We start from the raw sequence: 9529 nt of genomic DNA, 5'->3' as shown, positions 1-9529 counted from the left end.
TAAATAAAAATAATTATATTTCTTTATCTAAATATAATTAAAATTATTTTTGATAATTAAATGTATACAAATATAAAATAGAACTTCTTAAAAAATATTTTTATTAATTATGATTTTGTTCTGTAGAACGGTTACCTGACGGTTCCGGTGGAGTTTTACGAAGTTGGGAACGCTTCAATCGCGGTCGTGCTAGGATCCGGTCAGCCGGGTAGTCGAGCTCTCGTTGTGGAAGGAGGGAGGGCTACCTGCAAAGACATTCCGACGCTCTAGTCAGTTAGTGTGCAGGTGAGAAATGGTTTTTTGGAGTGTATGACGTACCTTGGGAGAGGGGTAGGACCCTTCCCTTATATACGATGTCAGACGTGGGTCCCACGAGGGCAGAACCCACCTTCTTCGAAGTTTTCTTGTACAGCTGTGGTGGCCAGTTGTCCCGGACGCGTGTGCGGGTCGGATATGGGCGCATAATCCTACCGTTCAGGTCGGGTGGTGAGTGGGTCGGGTCGGCCCACGTTCCCTTTTGGGCCAGGCCGTAACAGTGCCCCCGACACGTCAGCAACAATCGTGTGGGCTGTTGGGGGCGTGTTATTTCTGATCTCATGCGTTGTCGCCGAGCCGGCCGTCCGTGGAGGGGACGCATCTCTTGCGCGCGTGTCTGTTTGTTGTTGGGGTGATCAGTTATCGCCTCGTTCTTCGTGTGGAGCATTAAATGCTCATAATGGGTTTTAAAACCCTTGGTGCAAAGACTAATATGCCCCTCGGCTTTCGCGCTCCTTTTGGTGGTGGTTTTAAAACTGTTCTACAATGCCTTTGGTATTCATTTGTCGTTTATCTTTCCGTTTCCGATTCTGCTACCTCCATCTTCTTCTCCCTCAGAAGTTCCAGGGCGTTGTTGTTGCTTTCCTTTTGAATCTTTGCTATCAGTGCAGGTAATCTCTTTTGTCCTCTAATTATTCTTTTGCTTCTGCCATTGCTTCCTTTTTGTGCATGCCGTACATTTATCTTTGCATGATGGCTGATCTTAGGTCCTATGTAGGTGTGTTAGGGGGGTTGCCATTCCAGGGTAACTTTGTTTGGGTCTTATCGTTTTTAACTGTGTTTAGTCTTAGTTGCGGAATAGACTAGGTGTAGCTTCTGTATTCACTCTAAGCACCCGACCTCTTAGACTGACTGGATGGTCCCCCCGTGTAGGTATGGCTCGCATCGCTTCCCAGGCTTCCCCTTCTCCCGCGGCATACGACCCCTACGCCCGGGTTGTTTCTGATGTAAGGGACTCCCCCAATCAAATGGGCGAGGAGGAGTTCACCGAGTTCCGTCAAAACGAGTATCTATGCGGAGGAACCGACGAGGAGTCCAACTACGACGTCTTCGTCCCGGCTCCTCACAAACGCTTGTACGAGATCAACTTCCACGCTCTCCGAGTTGCCGATTGGATTTGGTTCTATAAATCCATGTTTACTCAAGTGGGGGTTCGTATTCCGTTCTCCGCTTTCCAAATGGCGCTTCTGGGCCGGGTTTCTGTGGCACCGTCACAGCTGCATCCGAACAGTTGGGCTTCAATCCGCTGTTTCGAGATGGTTTGTGAATATCTCGGGCTGCCGGTGTCCGTAGATGTTTTTCTTTTCTTTTTCAACCTTACAAACCCTTCGAAAGAAGGGAAACATAAGAAGGGGTTCATGTCCTTCCGGTCTGCCCAGGGTCGGAGGATTTTTGGTTTGTTTGATGACTCTTACCACAGATTCAAAGATAAATATTTCAAGGTCCGCCCCGTCAAAGGTCGTCATCCTTTTTGGTTTTTGTTGGAGGGGGCACGCCTTATCCCGACCTATTGGAGCTTCGGGGCGGGGTCCAATGCTTTCGTTAAAGTATCCTACAAGGGTATGTCTGCGGTGGATAGGAAGATTGCCGATGTGTTACTGGCAATCTTCGGGAGGAATCACGTGAATCCTCACCTCCTCATGGGTGACCGGGAAGCCAGTCGGAACTATATTTGTGAGAAGTCTTTACTTGCTTTGCCTTTAGTTTCTTGTTTTTCCTAATATTTCATTACGACTAAAGAATTTTCTTCTCTTGTTACAGTGGGAATGTCTGCCGAGATAACGGGTCTCCCTAACTTGTTCCAAACCTTTTTATGCGCAAGTGACGACGAGGCGGCTAATGAGAAATCGACTGCTCCTCCTGAGGACAAGAGCAAGGCCACTTCCGAGCAAGGGGTTGTGGCCGATGAGACCGGTACCTCGGCTCAGGGTGCCTTGGCTCAAAGTGACAAGGAAATGCGCGTTTTCATATTCCGCGAAGTGGTCGGTACTGGGGGCTCGACGTCCAACCCCGCTGCCGACGATGAGGTGGAGGAGGTGTCCAGCCTCAAAAGGAGGAGGACGTCCAGCAGTCCCGAGGGGGTTCTCACTGTGATGGAGAAAAATTTTGACGCCGGGAATTTTATAGACTCTCAATTGATCCCCGGGACAGAGGAGCACTTCCACGAGTCATCTCTTACCGGGCAAGCGAGGTGGATGTATCGTACCCTCTTGCGCGGCGCAGTGATAGCTCGGAAGGCCGAGTTTGAGTTGTCCGGGATGGAAGCTCTTCGTAGGAGGTTGGAGTCTGCTGGGAAGGCCAATAATGAACTGAAACGCGAAGTTGAAACTCTTCGGGAACAACGACCCAATCCAATGAGAAGCTCGATGCTGCCGAGAAGAAAGCTTCTACCGCCGAGAAAAAATTAGAAGAGTCGGACGCCACGGTTTCCCGGCTTGTCGAGCGGGAAATGAATTTAGAGAGTTAGGTCGGCGTGGCTCAAGGGCGGGTGTCCGCGTTGGAGAAAGAGAAGGAAGCTGTCGAAAATGAGCTTGCAGCGTTAAAGACGAAGTATAAAGACGTCGTTAAGCAGGGGAAGGGCGCGATCCTGGTGACTGAGGAGGCTCTTAAAGCTCAGGTTAAAATTGTTGCTTCTGATTTCGACGCATCGGCAATTGGCGTCTTCAAGGTGATCAAGGATGGCAAGATTGTTGACGTTCCTAAGAAATGATTTCTCTTGTTCTGTACGAAACTTTTGGTTAGCCATCATGTTTTGGCTTTTGTGAACAGTTGGTTTCTTGGATCGTTTGCTTGTTTTATCATAGTTAATACTTTTTTATTTGCTTGGTTGTGTCGTCGTTTATATTCACCATTATTGGTTTATAGTTGCCGTTCGTTCTACCGTATTGATGATATTCTGGCTGAGCCGGCTGAGCCAGGTCGTGGCTTTCCGTGTAGCCGGTTGCTATTGTGGTAGTTGATGGGCTCCCGGGGTGATCAGTCCCGGGGCCGTGTATCGTTGTCGCGCCACGTGGAATTCGTTTGCGCAGTGGGTCGTCCGGCAAAGGTGAACAAAACAAAAGAAACAAAACTTTGCACAAGTGTATTTTAGTCGGTAATTGTACAAAAAGTCTATAGACCATAGCGAAAAGTACAATTCCATGAATTAAAAACTTAGCTCGATTGGTCGGCATGTCGCCTCATGTGCTAAGAGTAAAATCTTCTCAAGTTGCTCGCGTTCCACGTTCTCGGGACTTCTTTGCCATCCAGCCTTTCCAACTTGAAGGCACCTTTGCCAATCGCTTCTTTAACTTTGTAGGGACCTTCCTAATTTGCTGCCAGCTTTCCCTCTCCCGGGGTCGGTAAGCCGATATCATTGCGCCTCAGGATGAGGTCGTTTGGCTCGAACTCTCTTTTGAGCACTTTGGTGTTGTAGCGTAGGGCCATTCTTTGCTTCAGTGCTGTTTCCGTCAAGTGGGCCATTTCTCTGGCTTCATCTATCAGGTCCTTCTCCACGGCTTCCCCTACACCCTTCAAAAGTAGTCGTGGACTTGGTTCCCCGATTTCCACGGGTATTACCGCATCTAGCCCGTATGTTAATCGGAAGGGGGTCTCCCCGGTGGACGATTGCTCGGTTGTACAGTAGGACCAGAGGACCGAGGCGAGCTCGTCGGCCCAAGCACCTTTTTTATTGTCGAGCCGCTTCTTGAGCCCTAGCAGGATGATCTTGTTTGCAGACTCAACCTGTCCGTTTGTTTGGGGGTGTTTCACCGAGGAAAACTTCTGCCTTATACCGAGGCCGATGAGGAACTCTGTGAACTTCCTGTCGGTAAATTGTGTCCTGTTATCCGAGATGACGATCTCCGGGATGCCGAACCGTGTTATCACTTGCCTCCACATGAACTTCCTGCAATTGGATGAGGATATGCTGGCCAGCGGCTCGGCCTTTATCCATTTGGTATGGTAGTCAATGGTGACTATGAGGTACTTGACTTGTCCAGGACCAACCGGGAAGGGCCCCAAGAGGTCGACTCCCCACTGTGAGAATGGCCGGGAAGACGTTAACAAGCTTAGCTCGGAGGCCGGTGCCCTGTGAAAATTGGCGTTCTCTTGACACTTGACGCACTTTCTAACAAATCCTTTGGAGTCTACCATCATTGATGGCCAATAGTATCCAGCTCGGATCAATTTTCTTGCTAGGGCCTTGCCCCCTATGTGATGTCCGTAACACCCTTCATGGACTTCCCTGAGGACGTAGTCCATTTGGTCGGGGTGTAGACATTTCAATAGGGGATGGCTGAGTCCTTTCCTGAACAGCTGACCCTGGATGATCGCGTACTTGGCCGCTTCCCTTCTCAGTTTTTTGGCGTCTTTTTCGTCGTCGGGGAGTTTACTGTTTTCTAAGAAGCTGGTAATGGGGTCCAACCATGAGGGGCTTATCTTTGATAGGTGCAAAGTGATCGTTGGCTCCCTCATCATACCTTGGATGAGAGACCGGTTACCTTCTCCCGGTTTGGTGCTAGCCAATTTTGATAGGAGATCCGCCCGTGTGTTCCTTTTTCTTGGAACGTGGTGGATCATGACCTCCTCAAACTTCTGGCTCAAATCCTTGACTTTCTCCAAGTACTTTTGTAATAGTGAGTCTCTGGCTTGGTAACTTCTGTTTACTTGGGAGGTGACGACTTGTGAATCGCTGCATATTTCCAACCTTGTCGCTCCAACTTCCGTTGCTAGGGCTAAGCCCCCTATGAGGGCTTCGTACTCTGCTTGGTTGTTCGAGATGGGAAATTCGAACTTAATCGATTGTTCGTATACGACCCCAGCTGGGCTTTCTAGGATGATCCCGGCGCCCCCAGACGTCTGATTTGAGGCTCCGTCCACGTGGAGCTTCCACCTTGTGCGCGTCTCTTCGGTTGGATCCCCCGTCACTTCTACCAGGAAGTCAGCCATCGCTTGCGCCTTGATCGCCTGACGGGGTTTGTATCGTATGTCATATTGGGAAAGTTCAATGGACCATGGAGTACTTGCCGGATTCCTTGGTCCGTCCTTACGACAATCCGGTGACCTTGGAAATATTGTTTTAACCTCCGGGAAGAGGTCAAGAGTGCCAAAGCTAGCTTTTTCAGTTTGCTGTACCTCAGTTCTGCCCCTTGTAAGGCTCTGCTCACGAAATAGACTGGCTGTTGGGCCCTTCCTTCTTCTCGTACCAAAACCGCGGTCAGGGCTTCTCCTGTTATGGCAAGTTATAGGTATAACGGCTCCCCGTTCTTTGGCTTTCCGAGCACAGGGGGTGCCGCCAGGATTTCCTTGAAGTGTCTAAAAGCTTCCTCGCATGCGGGCGTCCATTCAAACGCTATCCCTTTCCTCATGAGGTTAAAGAAGGGCAGAGCTTTTGTTGCCGAAGCTCCGAGAAAACGGGATAACGAGGTAAGTCGCCCTGCCAATCTCTGGACGTCCTTGATACAACCCGGTCTCTTCATTTGGAGTATCGCTTGGCATTTCTCAGGGTTAGCTTCTACCCCCCTTTGAGTTATCATGAACCCTAGGAACTTTCCAGCTTCCATGGCAAAGGCGCATTTGAGGGGATTGAGCCTCATGCCGTATTGTCGGAGAGACGCGAATACATTTGCCAGGTCATTCAGGAGGTCGTCTGGTCGCGTAGTTTTCGCGAGGATGTCGTCTACATAGACTTCCACCGTCTTGCCTATGAGGTCGCGGAATATTTTGTTCATCAGCCTTTGGTATGTTACCCCTGCATTTTTTAGGCCGAACGGCATCATCTTATAACAGAAGGTTCACTCGGGCATTATAAATGCTGTCTTGTCCTTGTCGGGTCGGTGCATCGGTATCTTATTGTAGTCGGAGTACGCATCCATAAAGCTCAGATACCGGTAGCACGCCGCCGCGTCGACAAGTGCGTCTATGTTGGAGAAAGGGAAACAATCTTTAGGGCATGCCTTGTTAAGGTCGGAGTAGTCTACGCACATTCTCCATTTTCCGCTGTGCTTCTTTACCAGAACCACATTCGAGAGCCAGGTCGAGTAGTCTATTTCTCGTATGAAGCCTGCTTATAGGAGGCTGGTCGTCTGCCTGGCCACCTCCTCCGCTCTCTCTCGCGACATCTTTCTCCTCCGTTGGGCTACCGGGCATGCTTCTGACTTGACGGCCAGGTGGTGTGACATGACTTCGGGGTCTATGCCCGGCCTGTCAGCCGGTGTCCAGGCGAACAAATCCCCATTGGCCCTGATCATTTCTACCAGAGGCTCCTTCAATTCATGTGGGAGGTTTCTATTGACAAACGTGAACTTTTCCTCCGTGTCACTGACCCTAAACTTTCCCAGGTCCCCCTCTGGTTCTGGTCTGGGTTTGTCGTCTACCCTAGCGTCTAGGTCAGCCAGGAACACCCCCAATGCCTCTTTGGATTTCTTCCTTAAGGAGAGGTTGGCGTTGTCGCAAGCGACCGCCGTTTCTAGGTCTCCCCTTATGGACCCTATAGACCCATCATCGGTAACAAACTTCATGACTAGTAGCTTTGTGTTGATTATTGCTTCAACATCGTTAATCGTCTTCCTTCCCAAGATGATGTTGTAGGCCGTGGAATCTCGGAGAACCATGAACTCAGCCATTGCCGATCTTCGGCCTTGGGCCTGTCCCATGGAAATCGGCAGGGATATTACTCCATCTGGCTTGATGAAGTGGTCGCCTAGCCCTATGACCCCGTGCTGATGAGTCGATAGGTCGGCGTCCCTTAATCCCAGTGCATCGAACACGTTGCGGAACATGATGTTCGAGTCTGCCCCCGTGTTAACAAGGATTCGTTTTACGAGGCCTGTTTCCACCCTGGCCGTGATGACCATGGGTGGACTTTCAGGGGCCTCGTCGAACCACTAATCTTTCGGGCCGAAGGAGATGCATGGGGCTTCTTAGAGCTTCGCATCGGCGCGGAGGAGACCACCAGGATCTTGGCGTCTTTCTTGTGCGCCGATCTCGACCTTGGTGCGGTGTTTTTGGCGGTTACTACGTTTATCACGGTGAGACCGTGGTCTTTGTCTTCTGGCTCTTGTCGCCGCTTTGTCGCCCGGGTCTTGCCTTCCTCGTCTTGGTCGCAATGTCGCCTCCTCAGCTCCCTTATGAAATGGGAGAATTCCGAGAGTTTACCGTCCCTTATGGCTTGCTCTAGCGCATCCCTCAGGTCAAAGCAGTCCTGTGTTTAGTGCCCATAGCCCTTGTGGTAGTCACAGTAGAGGCTCTTGTTTCCCCCCATTCGGTCCTTGAGTGGTTGGGGCTTCGACAAGATTCCTTTCTCGGCTATTTGCTGGTAAACTTCCATGATGGGGAGAGTGAGTGGAGTGTAGTTGGTGAATTTCCCGATCCGGGAAAACGTTCTGGGTGTCTTGCTCGGCCCTCCACCTTGTTCTTTCTGTCTCTCTCCGTTACCTTGCTGCCTAGGTTGATTGTAGCTGGAGTGCCGTTTATTGGCAGCCACGACCTGGCTCACCTCCTCGTCATTTATGTATTCCTTAGCTACCGTTTAGATTTCGTGCATCGTCCAAATCGGTTTCGTGGTGAGGTGTTTCTGGAAATCCTCGTTCAGGAGGCCGTTCGTCAGACAGAGGCTGGCCACCGAGTCGGTTAGCCGTCAATTTCCAAGCATTCGTCGTTGAAGCAGTCCAGGTATTTTCTGGTCGTCTCCCCGGGCCTTTGGGTTATCCCGAGCAGGTTGATCGGGTGCTTTGCCTTTGCTATTCGTGTTGTGAATTGAGCTAAGAAGGCACGGCTGATGTCCGAAAACCCATAGATGGATCCCTGCGGGAGGCCGTTAAACCACCGGATCGCGGGTCCAGCTAGTGTGACTGGGAAGGCCCGGCACCTCACCTCGTCTCCTACTCCCTCCAAATTCATTCTAGCCTCGAAGGTCGTGAGGTGCTCCAGAGGATCTTGGGTTCCATCGTACCTCATGTCCGTTGGTTTGTCGAAGTGCTTCGGCAACCGGACCTCAAGGATGGACCGATGGAATGGGGTGGCACCCATTATCACAGGTCGCTGCGTCCTCATCGGCCTCCCTTCTCTGTCTGCGCGGTCTTATCCCGTGTGACGCGTTTCCTTGCCTCGGGAATAGATGATTGTGTCGTTTCGTCTTCTCGGGATGGGCGAAACTTCTCGGGTGCTTTCCGCTTCCATTCTGGAAGCGGAGGCGTGCCGGGGGCGACTCTGGTGGGAATCTCTCTCCCAACTTTCAGGGGACAGGAAGTAGCTAGGATCTGTGCTTCGTCGATCGTGCTCTTGATCGGCTAGTTGTCGTTCCAGGTTTTGGACCCTATGGCGTAACTCCTGTATTATTCTGGTGCTGTCATCTCCAGTTCCTCCGAAAGGTCGCGTCTCCCGCGTCCTTGTGCGTGGTTCGGCGTGTTGTCGGGGGGACCTTCGTCGCCCTCCCGGTGAGGCGACAGAGGCTGCCCCCTCTGCGCCGGCTGTTCGGCCTTGGTCTCCAAAGCCCGGCATGACTTCCATTTAGGCGTCCCCACAGACGGCGCCAATGTTCTGTAGAACAGTTACCTGACGGTTCGGGTGGAGTTTTGCGAAGCTGGGAATGCTTCAATCGCGGTCGTGCTAGGATCCAGTCAGCCGGGTAGCCGAGCTCTCGTTGTGGAAGGAGGGGGGCCACCTGCAAAGACACTCCGATGCTCTAGTCAGTTAGTGTGCAGGTGAGAAATGGTTTTTTGGAGTGTGTGACGTACCTTGGGAGAGGGGTAGGACCCTCCCCTTATATACGATGTCAGACGTGGGTCCCACGAGGGCAGAACCCACCTTCTTCAAAGTTTCCTTGTACAGTTGTGGTGGCCAGCTGTCCCGGACGCGTGTGCAGATCGGATATGGGCGCATAATCCTACCGTTCAGGTCGGGTGGTGAGTGGGTCAGATCGGCCCACGTTCCCTTTTGGACCAGGCCGTAACAGATTTCATTTTCTTAAAAATATGGTTTGTATATGATTTTTTTTAGTTGTGTTGTATTTTCTATAATTATGTGAAATCTAATTATTTTAATTTATTTATAAAGTATATTTTAATAAAAATTAAAAACAATAGCTATAAATATAATAGTTATTAAATGTATTTTCTTTCGTAAATATAATGATTATATTAAATGCATTATTTATATATTGTTTATTAGTCACATTTAATTTTAATTATTTAAATTAATTTAATACTTATAAATATATATAACATATTTTCAC

The 9529-nt window shown here is 50.1% G+C and overlaps 1 protein-coding gene across 1 annotated transcript; it reads right to left on the bottom strand.

The window, feature by feature from the left end:
* Positions 1-3621: 3621 nt before the first annotated feature.
* On the bottom strand, positions 3622-6071 carry LOC107493191 (uncharacterized). Its single transcript, XM_016114280.1, has 2 exons — positions 5647-6071; positions 3622-5524 (listed from the first exon to the last, which is right to left on the bottom strand). The coding sequence occupies exons 1-2, from the start codon at positions 6069-6071 to the stop codon at positions 3622-3624; spliced, it is 2328 nt and encodes a 775-aa protein (XP_015969766.1).
* Positions 6072-9529: the final 3458 nt, after the last annotated feature.

This window comes from Arachis duranensis, chromosome 6 (genome assembly GCF_000817695.3).
Source record: "Arachis duranensis cultivar V14167 chromosome 6, aradu.V14167.gnm2.J7QH, whole genome shotgun sequence".
Classification (NCBI taxonomy): Eukaryota; Viridiplantae; Streptophyta; class Magnoliopsida; order Fabales; family Fabaceae; genus Arachis; species Arachis duranensis.
Note: the sequence above shows the minus strand (reverse complement) of the source record. Positions and strands in the feature narration are given on the sequence as shown.